Consider the following 12,658-nt stretch of genomic DNA (forward strand, 5'->3'; position numbering starts at 1 on the left):
ATGGCTTCAACTTACCAATGCTACTTGGTGGCCTTCGTTGTTTTGGGAGTATGGGCTTCTCAAGCCACATCCTGCACGCTCCCTGAGGTGTCCATGTCGGAGAAGCATGAGCAATGGATGACACAGTACGCGCGCTCGTACAACGACGCAACAAAAAAGGAGCTACATTTCAAGATATTCAAGAGCAATGTCGAATTCATAGAATCTTTCAACAATGAAGGGGACAAACCCTACAAGCTGAGTGTTAACGAATTTGCAGACCAAAGTAATGAAGAGTTCAAAGCCTCACGTAATGGATTTAGGACCTCCCCGACAAGTGCATCGGAAAGGACGTCCACCTTCAAGTATGAAAACGTCAGTGCAGTGCCATCTAGTATGGACTGGAGAAAGAGAGGTGCTGTAACACCCATCAAGGACCAAGGCCAATGCGGTAAAGTTTTATTACGTACTTTGCTACCTATTAAGTGTGTCATAGTTTCTATCTGGTTGTTTCTTAGCTATGAAAGAACAAAAAGGGCACCTGACTTTATTATCTAATGGTTTCTTTCTTCTAATGAAATGTGGAAAATAGGATGTTGTTGAGCTTTCTCAGCAGTTGCAGCCACAGAATGAATTGCCCAACTTAAGACAGGTAAGTTGATATCTCTATCTGAACAGGAGGTAGTTGATTGTGACACTGGTGGTGTGGATCAAGGATGTGAAGGTGGTCTCATGGACGACGCCTTCAAATTCATTCAACACAACAAAGGCCTTACAACTGAAACCAGTTATCCTTATAAGGGAGTTGATGGGACTTGCAACACCAAGAAGGCAGCTACCCATGTGGCAAAGATCAATGGCTATGAAGATGTGCCGGCCAACAGCGAGAAGGCTCTATTGAAGGCTGTGGCAAACCAACCCATTTCTGTTGCAATTGATGCTCTTGGATCTGCCTTTCAATTCTACTCAAGTGGTGTCTTCACAGGGGCTTGTGGTACTGAACTCGACCATGGCGTTACTGCTGTGGGTTATGGAACAAGTAGCGATGGGAACAAGTACTGGCTAGTCAAGAATTCGTGGGGCAGTGGGTGGGGTGAAAATGGATACATAAGGATGCAAAGGGATGTCGCCGCTAAGGAAGGCCTCTGTGGTATTGCCATGGAATCCTCTTTCCCAACAACGTGATAGATGACACTTCTTCTTTTCCTTCTTTATATCGTATCATCTCTGTAAAAAGTTGCCTACCCAGAAGCCCTAATAAGTAGTTTTGTCTTGTAATTACAATAATATATGGTTGTTTATGTTTATCTATCGCAACAACTCGTTTGAGAGAAAATGTCGAAAAAACTAGCAAGAACTCTGGGCAACCAATTAAGTTTAGTTGGCCCAATAAATGTGTTGTTTTAGCTAAAAGTACTCAAATTGCTTCTCCATTATAGTTGGTATTCTTTAAGTTTTAAAGGTAAAGAAAAATGTTATAGGGGGTGAATTTATCCTCAAGTTGTTACGAACCCGAATCGGTTCATAACATGATTGATCTTCTTAGAGGGAAGATCAGCCTCTTGATCCACTTCAAGGGAAGGATCAATCCTCCATTGTGCACAAAGACACTTTTTGAAATAATTTTCTTCATTCTTCTAGGAAGGCTGAGTACAAGTTATTTAAAGAAAAGCCCTAATCTAGATAATCCTCATCTCTAAGACTCCTACACATCCCAAACAACTACAAAGCAAATCTTACAATTAATAAAATCTAAACTAATTTATTCCATCACAAGTGGGTCCCATCTAGGCACGTAGCATTCCACCTGCCTTGAAATCAACCTTATCCCCAAGGTTGGAGAATAACCGCAGATCAATTGGTGAAAAATAAGATCTTGCGCAGTTTCCGAATGTCTTTTTTTCTGTCTCTCTGCTTTCTTCTTCTCTTTGTCTAGCGCTTGGTCATCATTTCGCATATCGTCGCCAAGGGTCGCGATAACTCCATCTTCAAACGATTCTCACATTGTTGCTCATCAAAGCTCATTCGTTGTGTCATTTTGGAAGGATTGGAACGTTGACACACGGACGATTGTGGGTGGGGAGGGTGGGGATCTTTTCGATGGTGTTCGATAGTGTGAGCGGAACGGTAGACTCTTCGGAGACAATGGGCTTGTTCGGCAAGGCTTCTCATTCTCGCCCAATCAAAGGGGCGAGAAACGGGTAGATGAGAATCGTGAGAAGCGACTATTTGTTGCTCCATAGAATCCTATTTTTTAGGCAAACTTTTAGAAACGGACCTTTGCGGGTCAACTTGCCGAACGCAATTTTTGAGATATTTTTGCTTTTAAGCATTCTCCACACCTAAAAACCAGGAGAATCCCATAAATAGATGGTTACCGAACAGGCCTGAAGTTTCTTTTGTGGCTTTTTGCCCTTTTCTTGTGGCTTGATTTTTTTTCTCTCTTCTTCTTTTTTCTTCTTCTGTTTCGCCGTTTCCTTTTTTTTCGTTATCCCGATTTTGTTCAAGCCTTCCACAAACCGTCGATATCCTTCCATCATTTCCAAAACGAGTGCTTTGATCTTATGAAGATCTCCACGCATCAAATCCAAAATCTCTGAAGAAGTAGCCATGGCATAGGATCAAACTGCTCTGATATCAATTATTACGAACCCAAATCGATTTATAACATGATTGATCTTCTTAGAGGGAAGATCAGCCTCTTGATCCACTTCGAGGGAAGGATCAATCCTCTATTGTGCACAAAGACACTTTCAGAAACAATTTTCTTCATTCATGCGTACAAGCTATTTAAAGAAGCTCTCTGATCTGGATAATCCTTATCTCTAATTAAGACTCATGCACTTCCCAAACAACTACAAAGCAAATCCTACAATTAATAAAATCTAAACTAATTTATTCCATCATAGTCCATCTAGGCACGTAACACAAGCAGTGAACCATTCTCACAGAAACTGTTGAGGGAGGGGGGATTTTATCGGTTCCGGGGTGGGGGGAGTAGGGGATGGGGTGGGATATCATTTCCCTTAATATATCTATAATCAGTCATGATAAATGCTTCACTACATTGAGGTGACTCCCTATATGGCGTAGTGGGTCCCACCATTGATAGATATCGCCTATGCATTTAAGGAGTCTTACTTTTAGATATCTTTTCGCAAGAAGTTCATGCTAATTGCCGGATCTCACATCCGATAATTTGTTAAATTTTTTATTATTTTTTTGAGAGCCTATAATATGTAATTTTTTCCTCACACTGAATAGTACGTAATTGTTTCTCGTGGAACCAACGGTTCACGCTCAACATAAAAAAAAAACATTATTGGGCCATAGGATTGCCCAAATGGCATTATTTTCGGGCTTATAGGAGATCCAAATTGCAAGGCCTATCAAATGAACGGGTCAGATCAATCAAAGGGGGCACCTGTACTATTTATAGGAACACCCCCCCATGTATGTAATCTGTATAGAAAGGCACTCGTACCATTTATAGGAACACCACTGGTGCAATTTTTAATTGAAAAATGGTATCCCCACTATTGAAGTTTGGAATGTCACCATATCTGCTTGTACACTGTGTATAAAAAATAGAATCAAATCACATAAAAAATAATAATATGTGTGTGTGAAAATCATGTCCTAAGATCTATCCAATCAGAGAACACTCAAATTTACGTGATTCGGCACAATTAACACAAGATTGTGTTAATTCTTTCACTATTGAGAACAGATAACAAGATCACAAAAGTGGGATTAACACAATCCCGTAAACTCATAATCCTCTTTGCTATTCTATGGACATCCTTCTATCTCAAGCCCCATTCTTTGTACAAGAAAACCGCTTTTATCTCTACAAAAGGAAATCACAGAGAGAAAAACAATCTCACATTCTTCTCTTCCTACACCCAAGGAAAGAACACCAAGAGAAAATACTCTCACCCTTTTTCTCGTATCTCCTCTTCTCTACACTAGAGAAAATCCGAAAACACTAGTGTTCTTCTCCACCCTCTCTTTCACTTCTTTTTCTCATTTTTTAAGAAAACCCATGTTGCAAGAGAATAAGTGTGCACCTCTTTCAAATCTTAAATACAAACTCCACTTGTTTTTACCCATGCCTGTACATATCACAACAATATGGTTGGTGCCTGTTTTTTTCTCTCAACTACCAATTTGCAACCACCTCAAAACTTCTGATCTGACGGTTAGAATTACCAGATCAGTATGGCCCATGGCCCATCCATGATTGGGCTCACTGAATTATTGCCGTCTATACTTAACAAGGGAAACAAAAGGCAACCAGATGACTCCCATGTTAAGACATTTCCTTATCTCCTCTGTCGTTCTCCTTACCCAGCCTTAAATTAAATTGAACAACGTCTCCATAAAGGACCGTTACGTTAAAAAATTACAATAATGGGAACCTCTGTAGAACCTTATAAATAAGAAGGCTGGGCCTTCTGGACTATGTGACAGAAGTAATAACATGAAACCAAATTGGGTAGTTGATTATCTATACAAAAAAATGTCACTCTCCCTATCCAAATCAGATCACTTGCCCAGGCACGTAGCATGTCAATCTCACCACCACAATAACAATAAACTACACTAAGAGCAATGAATCCCTTCCAATCTAATCTCTCCCTCTATATAAACTCAGACCACCTTACATTATCACATCATATCATCTACAATCTCAGTACTCCATGGCTTCAACTCACCAATGCTACTTGGTGGCCTTCTTTGTTCTAGGAATTTGGGCTTCTCAAGCCATGTCCCGCACGCTCCCTGAGGCGTCCATGTCCGAGAAGCATGAGCAATGGATGGCACATTACGGTCGCTCGTACAAAGACGCAACAGAGAAGGAGCAACGTTTCAAGATATTCAAGAGCAATGTCGAATTCATAGAATCTTTCAACAATGAAGGGGACAAATCCTACAAGCTAAGTGTTAACGAATTTGCAGACCAAAGTAATGAAGAGTTCAAAGCCTCTCGTAATGGATTTAAGACATCCTCAACTAGGGCAGTGGAAAGGACTTTCAGTTTCAAGTATGAGAATGTTAGTGCAGTGCCATCTAGCATGGACTGGAGAAAGAAAGGCGCTGTAACACCCATCAAAGACCAAGGACAATGCGGTGAGCTTTATTATATATAGTTAGCTACCTACTATTAAGTGTCATAGCTTCTATCTAGTGTTTTTTTTTTTTTGAAAGAAAAAGAAAGATAAAATTTATTAAATAAAAGATGATCACAAGTGCACTTCAGGGGGAGAGATGGCCCCATATACAAGTTAGCTCTAGAAGCTCCCAATTTGGCAAGGCAATCGGCCAAATCGTTGGTTCTTCTAGATACGAGAAAAATTGAGAAAGCATCATGCATACAATGATCTCTAGTCCCATCCAATAGATTGGATCTCCACGGACTGACTTTAATCCCTTTAACCCACAACACGATATTTCTATCTAGTACTTCTTAGCTACAAAAATGGTACCTCACTTTGTTATCTAGTGGTTTTTAACTTCTAATGAAATGTGGAAAATATATAGGAAGTTGTTGGGCATTCTCAGCGGTTGCAGCAATGGAAGGAATTACCCAACTCAGGATGGGTAAATTGATATCTCTATCCGAACAGGAAGTAGTCGACTGTGATACTGGCGGTGTGGATCAAGGATGTGAAGGTGGTCTCATGGACGATGCCTTCAAATTCATTCAACACAACAAAGGCCTTACAACTGAAACAAGTTATCCTTACAAGGGAGTTGATGGGACTTGCAACACCAAGAAGGCAGCTACCCACGCGGCAAAGATCAATGGCTATGAAGATGTGCCGGCCAATAGCGAGAAGGCTCTATTGAAGGCTGTGGCAAACCAACCCATTTCTGTTGCAATTGATGCTGGTGGATCTGCCTTTCAATTCTACTCAAGTGGTGTCTTCACTGGGGATTGTGGAACCCAACTCGACCATGGTGTTACCGCTGTGGGTTATGGAAAAAGTAGTGATGGGACCAAGTACTGGCTAGTAAAGAATTCGTGGGGCAGTGCGTGGGGTGAAAATGGATACATAAGGATGCAAAGGGATGTTGCCGCTAAGGAAGGCCTCTGTGGTATTGCCATGGAATCCTCTTATCCAACTGCGTAGTAGATGATACTTCTTTGTAGTAGATGATACTTCTTTCAGTTCCTTATATCCCTTCTACTTATGTCGTTTCCATGTGACAGCCTTGTTATATATTTTATGTAAAAATTGCCCAGCGGGAAGGCCTTAAAAGTAGTTTTCTCTTGTAATTCTAATAATATATGGTTGTTTATGTCTATCTAATGATGCAATCCAAAATTTAGCACCAAATTTTGAGGATGGTTCTTTTAGGAAGATTCACAAATGGAAGTTTCATAAGTGGAAAATACGAAAGTTTCCGTGAATAAGGAACTATTTTTGGAAGACAAGAAGTTGAGATTGTTTTTCTTTCTTGCGGTTTCGTTTTTTAGAGATAAAAGGGGCTTTCTTTCTTGTACAAAGAAAGGGGTTTGTACAAGAAAGAAAGCCCCTTTCTTTGTACAAGAAAGAAAGCCCGTTTTATCTCTAAAAACGGAGCACCTTTTATCTCTAAAAAAGGAAACCGCAAGAAAAAAAAACAATCTCAACTTCTTGTCTTCCTACACATGAGGAAATAACACCAAGACAAAAAATTCTCATGCTTTTTCCCTTCTCAACTTCTCTGCACAAGAGAAAATCCGAACCACACGTGTGTTCTTCTCCACCCGATCTCTTCCAAGACATAAGCCTTCACTTCTTTTTCACATATTTTAAGAAAACCCATGTTGCAAGAGAATCCCCGAGCACCTTGGTATATAGTATAACCCTATATATGTTCTAATATAATCCGAATAAGATAATGAACGGGTGTAATGTGCCTACATGGGCTAGAATCATTTAACCAGTCAATAACCCTAGTGTATCTCTATATATAGGGGTTGGAGGCAGCAGTCTAGGTGTTCCAAGAAGGCAGCTACCCATGCGGCAAAGATCAATGGCTATGAAGATTTGCCGGCCAATAGGGAGAAGGCTCTATTGAAGGCTGTCGCAAACCAACCCATTTCTGTTGCAATTGATGCTGGTGGATCTGCCTTTCAATTCTAGTGTCTTCACTGGGGATTGTGGTACCCAACTTGACCATGGTGTTACCGCTGTGGGTTATGGAAAAAGTAGTGATGGGACCAAGTACTGGCTAGTAAAGAATTCGTGGGGCAGTGGGGTGAAAATGGATACATAAGGATGAAAAGGGATGTTGCCGCTAAGGAAGGCCTCTGTGGTATTGCCATGGAATCCTCTTATCCAACTTTGTAGTAGATGATACTTCTTTCCGTTCCTTATATCCCTTCTACTTATGTCGTTTCCATGTGAGAGCCTTGTTATATATTTTATGTAAAAATTGCCCAGCGGGAAGGCCTTAAAAGTAGTTTTCTCTTGTAATTCTAATAATAGATGGTTGTTTATGTTTATCCAATCCATCACCTTTTTTGACAGAAAGTGTCGAAAAACTGGCAATAACTGCTAGCAACACGGGAATTCCGTTTGGAGAAAAGCACGATGCCATCTATTGTGACGCGTGTGCAAGAATACAAAAAGGAGAGCATACCTGGGTCCTTTCGAAATGAAAATACTAGTCTGATTCTGATAACGAACTCTTTTCTTTACCCGAAGAAGAAGTTTCGAATAGGGGTCGAATGGCGCCTTACTAATAGGGGAATTGGGCTAGTAGAAACTCAAATCTTTCATCTCCGGGTCGAGACTGCTATTATTGCTTGCGCACAAAAAATGCAAACAAGAAAATAGAGTGAAAACAACCAAATCGTCATCATTTTCGCTCCTGCCTTTGTTTTCAGCATGGGGCCCATTTGAGAAGTGTTTTCTAAAATGCTTTGTAGTCAACCATAACCTGACCCAATTTTGTGGTAAAAGCTCTAGCCAAATTCTGAAAAATCTACCCGAGTTGCACCCCTAAGTAGATTGCCCTCTCTTATTCTAACTTATGATTGTACATTGCCGGTAAATATATATAATGCAGATTCAGAAGGATTATAGGATGATTGCCGAAGAAAATTTTCCTGTAACAGTTACTTACAATATAAAGGACATATGTATACCGGTTTATAAATTTCCTTTTGCCAAGGTTTTTTGGAGTTCGCGAAGAACTTGAGACATTTAGAATGGGAGGCGAAGCAAACCCTTTGCATTTGAAAGATATCCGAACTGATAACAATCCGGATGAATCCAGTTGAAGAGATCCCCTACCTGTAATTCGCTTCAGATTTTTTCTCTGAAAATATGGAATTGGAATTAGACATTGGGATTTTATCGGTGGAATTGAGCGAGTGTGCGTGATAGTTTTTGTGCCAGAGTTAGTTCGGATGCTTTGTTTAAAAGGGTTTCGATCGACGGTTTCCTGGGAGCTATAAATTAGTTTCGGACTGCAGGGAGATAATGTAAAGATGGCAAGGAAGTGTAAATGACTCTTTTTGGGTAATAGTTTGTAGGGATTGGACTTCTTGGGGATTTTTAGTTTTGGTTTCTTTGGTAAAAGAAGTGAATGTTGGGAAGACCTGGATGGTGGTTGAACACTGTATAGACATCCGGATGTACTTGTGTTGTTTATCTCTTCTGCTCTGGTGCTGGCATGTCGGTCCAGTCCACCTTAATATTTTGTATTGCAGGATGAGAGTACTGCCCCAACTGCTATCATAATATTAATGAAATATGTCAATTTTAAAATTAAAAAAAAATATATATATATATATATATATATATATAATGCAGATTCACTCATGAAACCAACTTGATAGAGGAAGAAGATGAGATTTGATAGAAGGAAATTGTTCTCTTGATGTTGAACACACATAGAATGAAGCCCAAGTTGGTACACTAGTTAAAGTTTAGAGATTTTAAATTTCACTTTAATTCCTTTAAAAGAAGATACAATGCCCAAAACCTAGGCTACAATTCAAATCGAAGAATAACATTTCTTAACTATACTTAGCTTTCCTAAGGTACTACTAACACACTAGCAAATGTAATTATAAATAAAGTAAATGACTTGTACAATTCCAAAACAAAAGAAGAAACTTAAGTCCCAAGAACATTCACTCCTAAAAGAGCAGATTTCAAACATATCAAAGTCAATGTAGTAAGTTCCAATGTAACCAAGTAATATAGCAAGATCCCAATGTAGTTGAGTCAATGTAGCAAAGTTCTCATGTTGGAACATTAAATGGAGAAGGTGCAAGGCATGCTCAATGTATGTAGCAAGTTCCAAGATAGTCAAGTGGTCAAGCTAAGGTTTAAAACATATCACACATTAATTCTTTCTCTATCACCCTTGTTCAGAGTTCTTTAAAAATTCCAAGATTGATATCATCTTTGCTTTCTCCGGTCCGATTGGTTAGCTGATTCAACTGAAGCATGATTGGTGCTCTTCTTTTGGGCTTGAGCGTCTATATCCATCATGCTAAGGACATTAGTGATGTCACATGGAGACCGGCTAACTTCTTGTATAAGATGAGAGCTTTGTAGAGGAGGAGAAATTTTCCTCTACTTTTAACCCAACCCGCCCCCCCCCCCCCCCCAACCGGCAAGCGTAGCTTCTCAACTTGTCAAATCTGGCTCTTCCATGGATTCATTGTATACTGGGCACATTTGAAATCCTGTTTTCTCTTATTATATCCTATCTTTCTTTAAAAAAAACATTAAAGAATAACAATTGATCAAAATGAGAAATAAATATTTTTCTCTTGTATTCAATAAAAGGATCTCCCTATAATTTGCCTAACTTAAATGCTGCCTTGGGGAAAGAGGAATGTTTAAATGTGTCGGTATCTTGGTCATGAGGAATGCTTCACTACATTGAGGTGACTCCCTATATTGCGTAGTGAGTCCTACCATATGGCCCATCCATTTGATGAGTCTTGCTTTTAGATATCTTGTGGCAAGAAGATCATGCCAATTGCCGGAATCTCACATCCAATAATATGTTTTCTTTTTCTCATTGAACCAATAGTTCAACCTCAACATAAAATATACACATTGTTGGGCCATAGGATTGCACAAATGGCATTATGTTTGGGCTAATAGGAGATCCAAAGCAAGGCCCCTCGAATGAATAGGTCATATCTATCAAAGGTAGGCACTTGTACTATTTATAGGGACACCCTGTCCCATTTCTAGGAACACCACTAGTACAATTTTTAATTGAAAAATGGTATCCCCGCTATTAAACTTAGGAATGTCACCATGTCTGTTTGTCTTCTGTATGTGAAGAGTAGAAGCAAATCACATAAAACAAACGTATGTGTGAGGAAACATCTTGATTGACGAAACATCCGACCAAAGAACACACTCAAGGCAAAATGGAAATAACCACAAGAATCACAAAAAAGCACCAATACAGAAAGCACCCATGAATTTATGTGATTCGGCACAGTGGCCTAAATCCACAGGTGAGATCAAATCATCTACTATTAGAGAAAAGATAACAAGATTACAAAATCGGGATAAACACAATCCCATAAACCGTAACCCTATTTGCTCTTCCATGGAAATACTTCTCTCTCAAAGACTCAACCCCCTTTCTTTGTACAAGAAAGAAAGCCCCTTTTATCTCTAAAAAAGGAAACCGCAAGAAAGAAAAACAATCTCAACTTCTTGTCTTCCTATTTTTTGAAAGGTAATATTATAAATAAAGGAAAAAAAAAAAAAAACAGGAGACCGAAATGGAAGTCCCATAGTTACAATAGAAAACGAGAAGACAAAAGAGTCGAAATATACAATCAACGGCACACCACTCTTCAAGGAGGAAGGTGGTCAAACCACCTAATAGGACCACCAGATACTCCACACTTGGCAAGCACATCCGCCTTATCATTTGCCGATCTTCTGACATGTTGATATCCATAGAAGACCCCGAAGTTATATCACCAATCTCATCAAACATGGAAAGAAATCTCCACGGAGGAGCCGTCCCACCTTTCAGCCAACGAATCACATTTAGCGAATCCCCTTCAATAATGGTCTGATCCAACAGACTTCTATCAATATGCAAAATGCCAAAATGCGCAGCCTTCACTTCAGCTTCAGAGGTATCACAAACACCTATAGAGCCATAGTATGCCCACACTACTCCCCCCTCTTCGTTATGACACACTCCTCCCACCCCAGCCGGACCCGGATTGCCGAAGCTCGCTCCATCAAAATTAACCTTAAGCATATTTTGAGTAGGCGACTCCCACCTTTGCGAGACAAGAGCTCTACGATCAACACTAAAACAAACCTCCCTCCAACCTTCCCAAAGATCATAAGCCGATACAAACCGGAAAGAAGGAAGGCATCTCACGCAAGATATAACCAAGGTGATAATCTTCAAGTAGATTCAATGAGGGTTCTTTGCTTTCACCTCAAATATCCTAGCATTCCTCTCCTTCCAAATAGACCACCACGTAGCAAGTAAACAAAAGTTCCACAAATTTTTTCCTTTTTCCTTCTAAGGAACCCCTCCCCACTGATGCAATAACGACGGAATAGACCTTGGGAAAACCCAACAAATACCAAATCTCATGAAAATGAACCGCCAAATGAGCCGAGTAAAAGAACAATGCATAAACAAATGATCCACAGATTCCCCATCTTGCAGGCATAGGGGTCAATGATCGATAAGCCACATACCACGGTTTCTTAGAAAATTGATAGTTTGTATTTTGTCACGACAAACAGCCCAACCAAAGATACAAACTCTAGGTGGGCAATGAAATTTCCATACCTTTGCCGAATATGAAGGGTTAGAAATGGGCAATAAACTCTTATAGAAAGATTTGATCGAGAAAGACCCAGAAGGTTCCTCAGTCCAAAGCCTTTTATCCTCTCCATTCCTCTTAATATAACATCCCTCAAGAAGGACCCGCAAGCTAGAGGCCAATTCGACCTCCCACTCAAAAAAAGATCTTCTAAACCCCGGATTCCACACAAAGACACCATCATTCAGGTCGAAGCAATCGCAAACAAAGGCCTCCCTATTAGAAGCCATGCTAAATAATCTCGGGAATCTACATTTAAAGGACATGTCCCCGCACCACACATCATGCCAGAACAAAATTTTATCACCCCTGTAGACTCTAAATCTAACTTTAGACTTGAAAAGAGATGTCATTTTTAAGATATCTCTCCATACCGACAGCCCTTTTTTCGCAAACGAGTCCATGGATTCCCATCTCCCCCTATCGCGCCCATACTTGCTACTAATGACCTTAACCCACGACCTATCAAGCTCCTCCCCAAATCTCCATAACCATTTGCCCAAAAGCGCATGGTTGAATTCCTTAACTCTCCTGATGCCCAACCTGCCCATCTTGATGGGGACACAAACATCTTCCCATTTGACCAAAGCAATCCATTTCTTTTCCTTATTCCCGCCCCACAAGAATCTTCGCTGGATCTGTTCAATTCGCAGAGAGACACTCACAGGGCATTTAAATAAAGACATGAAGCAAATAGGTATGTTGGACAATACAGCCTTCACCAACACAAGCCTACCACCACGAGATACTAGATTCCTTTTCCGTGAGCCCAATCTTCTCTCAATCCTCTCAATTATAGGATTTCACAAGTATTTATTCGGTCTGCTCACCCCCAACGGA

General features: G+C 40.1%; 1 protein-coding gene and 1 pseudogene across 1 annotated transcript; both read left to right on the forward strand.

Moving 5' to 3' along the window:
* On the forward strand, positions 1–1,164 carry LOC143889291 (senescence-specific cysteine protease SAG39-like; annotated as a pseudogene).
* Positions 1,165–4,676: 3,512 nt separating this feature from the next.
* Positions 4,677–6,283, forward strand: LOC143889292 (senescence-specific cysteine protease SAG39-like). Its single transcript, XM_077393467.1, has 2 exons — positions 4,677–5,112; positions 5,524–6,283. Exons 1-2 carry the CDS (start codon positions 4,683–4,685, stop codon positions 6,114–6,116), a joined length of 1,023 nt encoding a protein of 340 aa, XP_077249582.1. The 5' UTR covers positions 4,677–4,682; the 3' UTR covers positions 6,117–6,283.
* Positions 6,284–12,658: the final 6,375 nt, after the last annotated feature.

The sequence above is a fragment of the Tasmannia lanceolata genome, unplaced genomic scaffold, assembly GCF_043159265.1.
Source record: "Tasmannia lanceolata isolate RefF3 unplaced genomic scaffold, GAP_Taslan_0.1 ptg000013l, whole genome shotgun sequence".
NCBI classification, from domain to species: Eukaryota; Viridiplantae; Streptophyta; class Magnoliopsida; order Canellales; family Winteraceae; genus Tasmannia; species Tasmannia lanceolata.